General features: G+C 36.8%; 1 protein-coding gene across 1 annotated transcript; it reads left to right on the plus strand.

Moving 5' to 3' along the window:
* The first annotated feature begins 1,738 nt into the window (after nucleotides 1-1,738).
* On the plus strand, nucleotides 1,739-11,478 carry LOC135729201 (uncharacterized). The gene is made up of 4 exons (XM_065246668.1): nucleotides 1,739-1,947; nucleotides 2,302-2,449; nucleotides 3,983-4,872; nucleotides 11,241-11,478. Exons 1-4 carry the CDS (start codon nucleotides 1,820-1,822, stop codon nucleotides 11,311-11,313), a joined length of 1,239 nt encoding a protein of 412 aa, XP_065102740.1. The 5' UTR covers nucleotides 1,739-1,819; the 3' UTR covers nucleotides 11,314-11,478.
* The last annotated feature ends 2,707 nt before the right edge of the window (nucleotides 11,479-14,185 follow it).

Genomic DNA, 14,185 nt, shown 5'->3' on the forward strand with positions numbered 1-14,185 from the left:
AACAGTATCACTGTATATCTGACAAGCCCAGATAAGAAGAAGCTAAAGATAAACACTACATTACTTTTAAGAAGCAGAATAATAATCAGTGATACATGCTGATGTTTTGTAAACACACAGATTAGTGGTTAGTATAAAGTCTCTCTTTCCCAGCACTGGCTGTGCTATACCAGCTGTCTGACAAGTTGAACCCGTTAGTATTTTGTGACCTTTCAGAGGAAGGGCAGACCTGCGGCTTAATCATTCTGGTGGGAGACTGAGCCCACCGCTCTCTCCGGAGAAGAGGCAACTCAAGCTCCTTTAGTTACATGCTGGAAGCTTAGAAGGGGCAGAGGTTTGACAACAGATACAGGCAGAAAAAAAATTCTGCATGCAATGCAGTCTGTCAGACAAATTTTGAGAGGAGACATATTTTTCTCTTTGTTAAAATCCTTACTTTTCCCCAGCTTATTCTGCAGGGTCGTGTACTTTGTAGAAAGATTTAACCGAAAAGGGTAAACACTGTGGCGCTATCAAACTCTTTGGTCTATTTACATTTGGCACTATCAAAACTTTGGTCTATTTACATTTATGCATTTGGCAGATGCTTTGGTCTGAAGCAATTTCAGTGAATTTGTGTGTGCTCTGGGATTGAACCCATGACCTTTGCATAGCTAACACAATGTTCTACAAAGAACTCCAGGAACATGTTTTCAAATAAGAGACGAATATAGCCATAGATGCTGGAATGGTGTAAATAGTAAATAAAGAAAAAGAAGAAATAAGGCATTTATTCAAACCATTATGCAAATATGTTTTTCAATTGTAATGCATGCAGTTTTAACAAAACAGCAAGACAAATATGTCTTCACTGGCACATTAGATTAGTCATCTTTTCTTCATCTCACACTTCTTCCTACCGTGCCTTGAGAAAGCTCACTTTTGGAAGTTTAGGGTATCGCCCGCTATTTTTTCATCATGCAACCATGGTAACGGCTCACAACATTGCCTCACACAGGTCCTAATGACATAAGCGCTCTTTCCTGGACACAGTCTCCCCGGCTCCATCCTTGAGCACACAGCCCAGTCTTACTCAAAACTCATCTGCTATTGTACTTTCTCACTGTGTGGCAGTGGAACCATCGGTGTCAGCGTTGGAACATTCTGGTATTCTCATCCAAAGGAGAGATGGATCCAATACTTGCCTCAGCCTCTCCACACAGCTCAGGACTGAGGCACCTTTTATGGATCATTTATTTCAGTGGTGGCCACCAGAAAATAGCTTCCAGTATTTCCCCTATATGTTCCTTCAGAATGTAGTCATGATGTTGATAGTTTATATATATATATATATTCACTGTATAGTTGCTTTATGCTATTTTGGCAGCCTATTCCAATAAACAATATATCTTTAAAAGTTCACCACATCACTTTGAGTTATATTGGACACACATGCTATTTTATTTTCTTGATCCAAAAAAATTCCAGAGAAACCTATAAAAATCATAAACTTAAAGTAAAAAAATGTATAGTAAACAATAAAATATGCATGAGTATGACATTACCACAATCGTTAGAAAACGTTAAAGTTCAGTCTAATATACTATCAATATTTTAAATATATTTTTATTTATATTTATTTTATTTAAATGTTAAATTAAATGTTTTATTATTTATTTATTGTTTAAAATAGTTTCAACTCATAGATAAACGTCATTCGAGCTGCGCATTTCAAGCGCAGCTTTAACTCAACAAAACGACTGCCCAACACGGAAGTAGTTTAAAGAACTCGCGCGGTTTCTTTAGCATTACATGTTTTGTTTATAACGGAACGAGCACGATGTCAAAACTAAAACGAAAGAAATCAGCTGTTGACTATAGACCCGAGCAGCAACCCGTGACTAAAAAGACGAATGAGAGTTTGTGCAGAGTACAGGAAAGTCATTGCAGCAAAACACTTAAAGACAGGTAGGAAATTTGAAACGTGCAATACGGAAACTTCATTTACTACACATTAAGCAATTCAGAGATTGCATTTGACTGCTGGTTCGAATAAAACATTCATCTTTATATTACAAAAAGACTTTGTAGGTTTATAAATGTATTCATTTATTTACATAACGTTAGCATATAATAGCTATAATATAGACAAGGCTGTCTTCTTTAAAGAAACTATAAAATAAAATAGATACCTTTTATGGACATAATTCTCCTCCCATTTGTGTTTTTTCATAGTTTTATATATATATAAATATAAAATGAGCAGGTGTGTGTCTACTATATATACATGTCTTATTCTGCTGTGTGTACTGTGTTGTCAAGCTCTGCTGCTGAGGTTGCGTCATGGTGGGAGAGATCAGAATTAAGTGATGTGGAGAGAATTTGGGCTCTTACTTTAAAGGCTCTTTGCCCATCCCTGCAAACCCATCAGGAAGAATGTATTCCCCAACTCCCTTCACCCTCATCAACGGTAAGAAATCAGGATTTTATAAGTAAATAATGATGGGAAACTAAATGGAACGACAGGGATTCCCCTTTGTAGATGGAACATCAAGTGAATAGTAATATAATAGGTGAGGTAAATAATAAGTGGGTTTACATGGGAAATGGCAATAAAAGGATAAAGTTAATGTTTGTTTATTAGTGATTTAATGTCATGCCAGCCTTCATGGATATTTTCATGGGCAAATCTGAAATGTGTAAGGTCCAGTGATGAACTCATTCAGGAAGCGGTAGCCAATCCACTGAAAACTCAATTTCCATCACCAAAATATCATAAATATATAGCTGGTAATAAATCATTGACTTTGGAAGCACACGTTCGACCCTCTAATTGTTAGAACTTGTCCTGACGCTCACATTTTCCTTGTTTTCCTCTCTACATGAGAAAAGTAGACTTGATGTTATTTTCCATGGATACGAGAGGCACTCATTCGTCCTTTCCGTTATTCAGCACTGGCAAAATGGTTGTAGTCTGCCATTTCAGTTCAAAGCATGTTTATGTAATAGTGGAACCTACTGTGAATAGGATTTGCTTAGGTTTAAAGGGATAGTTCAGCCAAAAATGAAAATTACCCCATGATTTACTCACCCTCAAGCCACCCGAGTTACATATGTCCATCCTTTTTCATACGAACACATATTCAGATATTTTTTTTAAATGTCCTAGCTCTTCTGATCTTTATAATAAATAAATATGGTCCAAAAAGTGTGCATCCATCCTTCGCAAAACTTTGACCTTCTCAACTGTATCCCACTATTGAAATCATACAATCAATCAATAGGCTTTATGCCCAGCTGCACTACTTCCTGAACTTCAGCCAGCTTCTTGTTTCCTGTCTGCCATTATTGGACAAACTGATTAATCCGGGTGTGTCTGATTATTGTTTTTGTGACTACTGAGGTCAGGCACACCTGGATTAATCAGTTTGTCCAATAATGGCAGACAGGAAACAAGGAGCTGGCTGAAGTTCAGGAAGTAGTGCAGCTGGGCATAAAGCCTATTGACCCAATCTGTTAAACAGATATTTAGTTGTATTGAAATGGTTACTATTTGCTAATTTCTATGACCAAAACATGGTAAGGTGTACCCTATGATTATTCTCCATTACATATTGATTTTTAGCTTTATTTTTACCCATTCATGTTAAATGCCAATATACATATATTTTCTCAGACTCCACAAGTGCATGTTTTGAAATGTTAAAAAATGCAAAGGAATGTTTGGTGTTTTTTGTAAAATAATGGAAAATATAGCTACAACAGCAGTTTAGCACCATGTCTTTTTCATTGTCTCTTAGTCAGATACACATTTGGGATTAGATGTGTTTGCCATCATTACATCCTGCCACTATCTGGCTTTTCATCATAACCACTAAGCGAACAAAGCAAAAACAGACATTTAACAGCAGCTTTAAAAATATTATGTGTAAATGATTTTGCCAACAGAAGGATCTAATTTAGAAGTTTGATCATTTGCATAAACAGTCTTATTTTCTCTAAGCTTCTTCAGAGAACTCCTGTGGATAAAGTAAGTGACTGGAAGTGGAGTAGTCCGGATGAAAATATTACTGACCTTCCTGATCTGCCTGCTCCATCTTTCCTTATTCATCAACCTCGAGTGATACACCCTACTTCGGACATTGGGGAATCTGAACCAGCAGAGACTAAGCAGACTACTAATCGAGAGAATTGTGACGTTTCAACTAACCAAGAGGGTGTATCCATATGTGACCTGCAAACTACGCAGCATCGCCGCTTAGAGGTTCATGTATTGTTAGATAAAACGAGTGACACTTGTGGCCCGGCAGGGCAAATCTCAGAACAGTTCGGAACGATATCTGGAGCAGGAGGATCTGGATCAGGGCTTAAAACTAAATCAGGAGCAGTAGGATCTGAGCTTGAAACGAAATCTGGAGCAGGAGGATCTGGTTCAGGTCTGAAAACAAAAACGGGACCAGGAGGATCTGGATCAGAGCTTGGAACGATATCTGGCCCAGGAGGATCTGGATCAGGGCTGAAAACAAAATCAGGAGCAGGAGGATCTGGATTAGGGCTGAAAACAAATTCGGGAGCAGGAGTTTCTGAGCTCGGAATGAAATCCAGAGCAGGAGGATCTGGAACAGGGCTGAAAACAAAATCGGGAGCAGGAGGATCTGGATCAGGGCTCGGAACGAAATCTGGAGCAGAAGGATCTGGAACAGGACTGAAAACAAAATTGGTTTCAGGAGGATCTAAATCACTGTTTGGTACAAAATCAGCAGGAGCAGAAAGATCTGGATCAGTCTTCAATACAAAATCTGGATCTGGATTAAACTTGGAAAAACCAGGAGCAGGAAAATCTCAATTAGAACTGGAATGCTGCCCTATGTGTCTGATGCCATTTCCTGCTGGGTGAGATTGATAATCTTTTTATTAGTTGCGTAGGTTAAACATTCAAAGACTACAAAACAGGGCTTTTTTGTAGTAATTTGTGCAATCTAGCGAGCCACATGTACAGAATTGGTTAACTACACAATTGCAGTAATGATTAATTTGATTAATCGCATAAAAATTAAGTGATTTTTGGCATAATATATGAGTTTTTGCTGTGCATAATTATTATGTATATTTACACACACATATATATATATATATATATATATATATATATATATATATATATATATATATATATATATATATATATATATATATATATATATATATATATATATATATATATATATATATATATATATATATATATATATATATATATATTTATTTCTGATCTGAATATTTTTATTTATATTTTTATTTATTTATATAATATAGAATAAATATATACACATGTAAATGTTTCTTAAATACATACATGAATGTATGTGTATTTATATTTGCATAATAATTACAAACAGCACTCATATATTATTCCAAAAATCACTTTTATTTTGTATGCAATTAATCGTGATTAATCTATGTTTACATGTTATTGTAGATTTTAAGTAGCCTGGTTAGCCAGACCTACATCAAGATGTAAGGTCTGGCAACTCTTCACACAAACGGCTCAATGCAAGGGGCGGGATATAAGGTTGTCCCTCAAAATGCCTCTGCACGCAATAGGATAGCGCTATGACCAATCAGAGCAACGAAGAAGGTGACGTAGTTACCGTAACCAGTCGGCAAAACTCCAAACACATCTTTCTTGCTTAAAAAGGACTTCAGTAGGGTTATTTGCTCTTCTCTCAAAGAAAAACATAAGTCTAAGTCCTCCAGAGTCGCGGCCAAAGCCGCTTCAAAAGAAAGCTGTTCGCCAGCAGCAGCAGCAGCCATTCTTTGTTTTCAAGTAGGAACCGTTGCAGCTCTGTCGTCATCATGTTAAGCCTGCCCCACAGACGCTACACACGATGTGATTGGCCTGACCAAATTTTGGTTTTTGGAGCTGTTAAGTGTATTGTGAGTGCCTAGACTAAACCCTGGCAGCAAATATATTTTGCGGCCGCTAGGGTGCGTCTAGATTTCTAGGCTAGATTTTAAGTTGTACAAAGAGAAATCGGTTTTCTTTGTGTAAAATCTATTTGGTTCTAATGCTCTTTGATATTAAGAAAATAATACGGTCAAAATAATTCATTTTAAAACTGTTAAAATTGATCTACTTGCTAAAATCTGAGCATCTGAATGCTTTTCAATACATTTCATTTTATTTAGCTTAATTTAAAGTTAAATAATCACCCAAGCACCTGGACATTTGAGATCTTTGACTTCCCATAGCGCCTTCAAGTTATGAATTTTGTCAAATTGAATGGGGTCACACTGGATTTGTGGTTTACGCAGTTGTGTCCAAGTTGTCCTACACTGCGTTGTGAGTACAGGTCTCTCCTATCCTGTGATCTGTGCAGATATTTGGCCGCGCAACGCTTTTCAATTTGTTTGCAATGTTTTGACACTTTTCAACTTCTTACATAGAAGTGCGTAATGTGAAACAATGACAAAATCATATACATTACATAGGAAGAAATACAACACATGAAATATAATTACATTTTCTTCACGGGCCCAACATTTTGCTTGGGTGGCTGCCGAAAAATTTCCATTGCAGGAAAACCCCCAAGTAAAACCCCCAATATTCCTCAATTAAATGTACATTTTTGTGTTGCTTTTGGATTCAGGACAGTCAGTGAAGAACAGCAGATCTTAATAAACCATTTTCTGTTAGAGCTAGATCTAGGAAGTTTTTAGGTCTAAGCTCCATAAGAAGATCCCGCATAACACAAGCATTATAATCCAATACATTAAGACCACCAACTCTGTGGGAATGCAATGCAGTGAGATACAGAGAGACTCTTTTTCTCATTGAAGAGTAGGTGCATGTTTGGAAACATCAGAGGCCAGGAGACTGACATCATATTTGGCACAAGAGATCTTTAGCTGTCTATGTAGGTGAAGCTACAAACACACACTTTTACAAACCCCTTGGTCATTGTCAGGAAACGTTTGAACTGGGACGTGTGATAAAGCGATAGTGAACGGGATTGCGCGTTTCACCGCCTCCCTCAAATGTCCAAAATAAAACGAGTGTTTTGGAGAGGCTTTTCATTTTTCCTAAATGAGATGGATTTGAGTGCTTGCGCCTCGGGTGCTTATAGAGCACTTGGAGATGGATATTGCAGTCATGGTTATGTAACTCACCCATGAATATGAGCTCATATCTGCAGATGTAGAGCAGAGGACACAGTTCAGATGGGATCAATATTTACTCGATTGTTTGTTTCACGAGGCTCCAAGATGTTCAGACAAACATAGCAGCTGTTATTATGGTCAACATAATGTGATTTGGAAAGTATTTTTTAATTTTGTGTAGTTATTGTGTGTGGCTTTTATATATTTATATTTATGCATTTGGCAAGCTATACATTTTTTATCAGTATTTGTGTTCCTTGAGTTCGAACTCATGACCTTTTGCGCTGCAAATGCAATGCTCCACCACTGTTTTATACATGAAAAAGTTGAATTAACTCGTTTTAATGAAAACATATGGAAAACGCATATGCCAAATGCATAAATTTCAGTTACAAAATAAGCATTTGTGTAGATCTAAGTCTTGAATCTTAAAGGTACATTTCACTTTTTTGAAAATATGCTAATTTTCCAGCTCCCCATTTGATTCTTACCGTTTTGGAATCCATTCAGCCGATCTCTGGGTCTGGCGCTAGAACTTTTAGCATAGCTTAGCACAATCCATTGAATCTGATTAGACCATTAGCAACGCACAAAAAAATAACCAAATAGTTTCGATATTTTTTATTACGCAGTTCCTGAAATCAGTCCCCTGCTATTGAAAGTAACCAAGGGAACTATTTTCGGCAGGGCGTAATATCACCACGCCTGCTGCAGCCATGTTACATCAGCAAAGTCACTGATTATTACGCCAGTTTGAGAGTATAGTTCCTAGTCATATCTGCCTAGAAAATGGCTAGGAACTATCTGCTTTTAATTTTCTGTCGGTCTTAGTACACAATGTAACTACAAAAGATTAAAGTTTTAAATGGGAAAAATATTGAAACTCTTTGGTTATTTTTTTAGCGTGATGCTAATGGTCTAATCAGATTCAATGGATTGTGCTATGCTATGCTAAAAGTGGTACCGCCAAACCCGGAGATCGGCTGAATGGATTCCAAAACGGAAAGAATCAAATGTTTATCTCTAGGGGAGCTGGAAAATGAACATATTTTCAAAAAAGTGTAATGTCCCTTTAATATTGATAAACAACATTGCCAGTGGACACATTGTGTCTCATCAGTGATTTTGTGTCATTCCTCTGTTGCCATCATTTAATTTCAGTCATCCAAAAAGGTTGTTTGTGAACTTTTCTGGCCGTGAACTTTAGACTACTGCTCAGAAAGAGGAAACGCAATGTTGAAATACAGCAGACCGAGGGTGCAGTGGAGGAAGAAAACTCAAAGAAGGACAGTTATTCATCGAAATCGGTCAAAAAGTCACCAGATTCTTGCGAGGCCCGGGAGCTCTGCGCCCTCGGTGCGGTGGGCAGCGCTGAACGTTGGAGAACAAGGCAGGACTTTGTTACCAGAGCAGGGCTGGCGTGCGCCGCTGCCCGTTCTCTACCCGCCGTGTGTACATTGGCCAGACTGCAGAGTACAGCAGAACACAAGCACTCCCATGAGAGAGACACAATGAACACTCTTGTCTAGGGAGAGAGAGATAAAGACGGAGGTATAGATAGCGGAGAATTTCCAAGGGCGTAGATTTGAACGCTGGGCCAAAGACTGGTGATGAGTTGGAAATCCTGATGAAGAGAATAAGAGAAGTGGTGGGATGGCACGTGCAGATTCGCAGAGTGGTTTTGAGGTTTGATGCTGGGAAGCAGCAAGTCGTCTGGGTTGGAAAAGGGATTAGAAAGGAAAAAGGCGTTAAGGTAATGCAAACAAATGAATGCGAGTGGAGTTTAAGGGGAGAAATGATCTGTATTTCTGAATCGTAGTGTAAACATTCCTCAGAAAGCACATAGACCCGGTGACCTCTTCGTTTCGAAACGTGCTTGTTAGCCTGTGTTTTTGTGTGCCCAGTATGTAATGCAACACGTGTGTGTGATCCACATCACCAAACTACTTGGGAATTGAAATTTTTGGGGTGTTTCAAACAGTTGTAGTCTCTGCTGTCTGGTGTTGCAATAGCAAAGTCACCAGATACTGTACCAGTAATAAAGATTTAATCTGAAACCAGCAGGCTTAAATTCAAATCAAACAAAAGTGTTTTAGCTATGTTAAAGTCAGCATAAAATCTAAATAGGCTTTGACTGCTTTATAATGCATGTTCTTATTACTTCTTAGTACTAGTTCATTACTTTATTTTGCTCGTTCTTTTCTTTTTTTTTGGCTTTTTAACCCGGCATGTTCATCCGGTATGTAACATTATAATATGGGAATAAAATGAGGTATGGACAGCTTTTCACATTTAAATGAAAGTTCTGTCATCATTTACTCACCCCCCTGCTGAAAAACCAGCATGGGAATTATGCTGGTTTGATGCTGGTTTAGCTGGTGGTCACCAGCATACCAGCACCAAAACACAACTTATGCTGGTCTTGCTGGTTTGGTGCTGGGTTAGCTGGTGATAATGCTGGTTTGGTGCTGGTCTAGCTGGTGCCCCCCTTTATAAATTAAGATAAGAAATAAAGAAGTTATTTTAAGAAATGTTTGTAACCAAACTATTTTGAGCACCTTTGACTTCCAAACTATTTGTTTATCCTACTATGGAATTAAATGGTGCCACAGTTTACTGCTTGAGTACAAATATGAAGAGTTTGGTTCCAAAACGCAATAAATCCATTTTGACTAATTTCGGTAAAAATGTGTTTTTTATACTAAGAAAGTAACATGATGAAAACGACTCTTTTCTGTTTCAAACTTTCACATAGCAAGTTATTTTTTCAAAATGTTATAAATCTATTTAATCAGCATATACATGTGCATTCATCTTTGCCATATTATATTAATTTAGTTGGTATACACTGATAAAAAAATATTAATGGCATTAATCAAAACACTTACTTTGTTATATTACAAACACTGTCATTGTTGCTGTCATCCTTGGGACGTCGTCGCTGAACCTTTTTGACAGCGATCAGCTGTAAAATGTTTTGGTTCTGCTCGATTTTCGTTTACTTTTTGTAAAATAATGGAAAGTTTTTCATCGATGTGTTAGCATGACAGAAGCTTGATGCTGTCGTGTGAGAACAAGCAACAGCCAACATTTTTTCTTCGCCCAAGTGCCTCTTACGTAAATTATTCGATTTTGATGGCTTACGTTTCTTTCCCGTCACAGAAAACCACCACAGGTTTATCAATGCCATCAAAAGTATTAGTTCGTTTTTGTTAGTTTGTTGATCGTAAAGTACAAAGTAGATGATGAAAACTAGGATTCAACACGCTGCCATTGTTGTTTTCCATGCGTGGAATGGTGCGCTGTGATTTGTTCAGCGGATTTATTGCATTCTGCAGAGAAGGAGGACTGGCGTTTATCGCGTTTTGGGACAAAAGGGAGAAAGATTAACAAAATTACACGGCGTAAATTAAGAATATACTTTTTAATACTGACCTGATACAATACTGATTTTGGGGCAACACATTGTTTTTTTTTTTGCGTTTATCGCGTTTTGGAATCATACTCTTCATATTTTGCTTTATGTTTAGCAAAAAAAGAAATGTATACAAGTTTAGAACACTTTGAGGGTGAGTATTCCCTTTAAGGATCCTGTACACCAAGAGTATCAAATACAAAGAGCTTAAAATACTAGTTTTCAGAAAGTTTTGTTAAGCAATACTGGGAAGTTGGCTTCATTGTAAACTATTTAGAAACAACTTTTCTCTACATTCAAAAAATGTTACGTCAACTCGTATCACATCCAAAATGTATTTTGAAATAGCTTAACATGACTCATAAACCTTTTATTCAAAACTAGTCATTGTGCAAGAGAGAAACGGCATTGTTTTAGCAACCTCATGTTCAGGCTTTTATACCACAGGGTACCAGAAAGAAAGATGTTTTTTTACATTACACAGTAACGTTTTTATGATCTAGTTTCCTGCTGATTGATAAATGGCCAAACTTTCATCAAACCCTGAAAGCATTATGACAGAACAATAGCACTGGTTTTTCTCTGCTGGTTTTATATAGGAGCTCCAGTGCTGTGTGTAGACTTGTTAGTGATCACTGCTTAATATCATGTTGAATACTTTCAAAGGTTTTCTGGTCTTTTTCAGGTTTTCCCAAATGGAATGTGACGGTCATCTTGCACAGTGTTTATCAGAGATGAATGCAGATATCGTCTGGTGAAATAAGATATAAACCAGGATGCCTGTATATCTTCAATATGTGCTTAACAGTGTGTGCTTGGAAAGCATTTGGACCTTACAGGTATTCTGCATATGTTTGACCTACAGTTAACAAAAAGAAAAAGAAATAATCAGATGGAAAAATTGCAATAAAGACTTAACATTGTTTTTCTTATTCATTTCTCCCACACCCAGAAATCATGAGACAGAAATCTAAACTCATTACAATGAACATTTACTGATTTACAGTTGTTGTTATCTAAGATGATTAAGACTTCATAAGACTGAAGACATGTTTACATCTCTCTCTTTCACTCAGGCCATGGAAACTCTGCTATAGCGTTCATTTAAATTACAATAATTTATAAAACAAACACTTCAAATAGAAAAGTGTTCCCCTGTAGCACATTGATTAGAGTGTCATTTGCTTCAGACTCAGCATAAACAAACAAAGAAAAGCAGAGAACAGCTTGCAACAGCTTTTTATGTTTGGCAAGTTAATAAAAGAAAATTTCTTCATCGGAAAAAGTGCACAACTACAAATGCTTGCAGGGAGAGGAGCTTGTATGTTCTTGACTAGTAGTTGGGACACTGACTTCAGATCATCTCTTATGATGGTGCAGAAACAGATTTATTTCTTTTTATGGAAAAGTTTTAAGGGTTAAATTACAAATATTTACAGAGATGAATTATGGCAAACTCATTTGAGTTAAAAAAATAAATAAACAGGAATAGAACTGAATAAGTGGACAATCATTAATCTGTTTCACATAGAGCCTGTACATTAAGCCGTTGGTTAGATGATGGTTTATTAATTGTTCAAATACCACACTACCAGATCGTAAATAGAATTAGGCACATAATTTCGCACTTAAATAGTTGAGTATAATCAACTGTTTTTGTTGATTATACTCAATTTTCAAATATCTTAGCTAGTGATGAGTTGCTATAACTTCTTAAAATTAAAGGTCAAATGAGTTAAGCTAATTCATCACTAGTCAAGATAAAAAAATCTAAGTTAAAATAACTTGTAAATCCAAGTTGATTATACTTAAAATGAAAGTGCAAAAAAAATGTTTACAGGATGTATCGGCAGATAAATTGTTTTTTTTTTACTATCGGATTGTTTAACTCTTTCCCCGCCAGTGTTTTTAAAAAAAGTTGCCATGATTTTCACAAAAGAATAAGAGAATGTTATTCTTAACTCTTTCCCCGCCATTGACAAGTTATCTCTTCAATCTGCAATACCGCTATTATCCACCAGGTGGCTTCCGCAACTTTTTTAAACCGAAAGTATTTCCCTAAGGCAGTGGTTTTCAAACTGGGGGCCGTGAGATGGTGCCAGGGGGGCCCCAGTTTTATGATATTTTATGAAATACATTAATTTATCATGAATTCTGTGTAATTAAACCTAAAAGAATAAGGCTACTAACCAAAAGCACTACTTTTTTGTATAATTTAATGTTTTTTTTTGTATTAAAATGTTGAATTTTAGAACAGTTTTTTGTCACAAATTTTCTTAAGGGGGGGGGGAGCGCAAAGGAATGGACCGTACACAAGGGGGGCCGCACGCAGAAAAAGTTTGGGAACCACTGCCCTAGGGCAAACAGCTGTATGTTCGTGTATGTTTTAAAGATTGCTCTGCATCTGATCTCTATCAAAAGTCCTTCACAAAAATGAAATTATCTCAGCTTTTTGCTCAAAATTTTGTGTTTTTGATGAAACCTACACATATTTGAGAGGTGATAAAAACAGAACACATGAAGGTAGGATGAAACAAATTTTTGTTTGAAAGCAGAGGGTCTGTTCTTTTATTTCATATATTGTATGTTTATATATTTAAAAAGGAGCATTTTCTGGAAGGCATTAAACTTTTGAGAAAATCATGAAAAATGCTGGCGGGGAAAGAGTTAAAATATATAAAGATACAATATGTCAATAAAAGAACAGACCCTCTGCTTTCAAAAAAAGTTATCTTTTTATCACCTCTTAAATATGAGCAGGTTTCTTCAAAAACAAATTTTTTTGAACAAAAACCTAAGATAATTACATTTTTGTAGAGGACTTTTATTAGAGATCAGATGCGGAGCAATCCTCAAAACTTACACGGACATACAGCTGTTTGCCCTAGTGCGAATCTTCTGTGTTTTATAAGTTACGGAATAGCCACCTGGTGGGTAATAGCGGTATTGCGGAAAGCCGGAAATACTCGTCATTGCCAGGGATTTCTCTTAATGAGTTAACTCATCAATGGCGGGGAAAGAGTTAAAAACAGCCAAAAAAAAGTTGGAACAATGATAAAAAGCAAAACTATCGGTATGTATCAGTATCGGTAGATGTCATTTAAAATAGCGAAATATGGGTATCGGCACAGACATTTTGTATCGTTGCATCCCTAAGGGGGCCTGTACACCAAAGCGAATGCCAATTTTGGGCGCTTGCCAGCGTTTTCACCTGGGCACTTAGGTTGCCATAAATACTTCCGTTTCTGTTTATCAGTCTTTTGTACAATGCGTCGGTTGGTTGATGTGGTATTTGTCCTGCCCCTGCTCCACTGTGATTGAACTGCTGAGTGAAAAATGACATTGACGGACTTAGCTTTTTGCCCAAGGTTGAAAATAAAAAAACAGCTCCTTTCATTTTTTAAAAAGCGGAGCGCGTTCTTTGGAAACAATTGAAAAAATACGCTGGCTGCAGATGTATACGCTTTGGTGTACACGCCTCCTAAATATACTCATTGGTTTTTTTTTTTCATTTCATTTAACATCATGTTTTTTTACTGATGTACGATGGCTTATAAAAATGACACCAGTGACCGCCTTGCCAAACTGTAATTGAATACCACTTGTTGACCGTTTAAATAGCAGATTTTA

The sequence above is a fragment of the Paramisgurnus dabryanus genome, chromosome 11 (genome assembly GCF_030506205.2).
Source record: "Paramisgurnus dabryanus chromosome 11, PD_genome_1.1, whole genome shotgun sequence".
Lineage (NCBI taxonomy): Eukaryota > Metazoa > Chordata > Actinopteri > Cypriniformes > Cobitidae > Paramisgurnus > Paramisgurnus dabryanus.

Excerpts from the sequence above, each read along its gene's own strand:
- LOC135729201 (XM_065246668.1), top strand. The coding sequence starts at position 1,820 with ATGTCAAAACTAAAACGAAAGAAATCAGCTGTTGACTATAGACCCGAG. Across the intron at positions 2,450-3,982 it reads TCCCTTCACCCTCATCAACG|CTTCTTCAGAGAACTCCTGT; the intron begins GTAAGAAATCAG and ends ATTTTCTCTAAG. Across the intron at positions 4,873-11,240 it reads CTGATGCCATTTCCTGCTGG|GTTTTCCCAAATGGAATGTG; the intron begins GTGAGATTGATA and ends GGTCTTTTTCAG.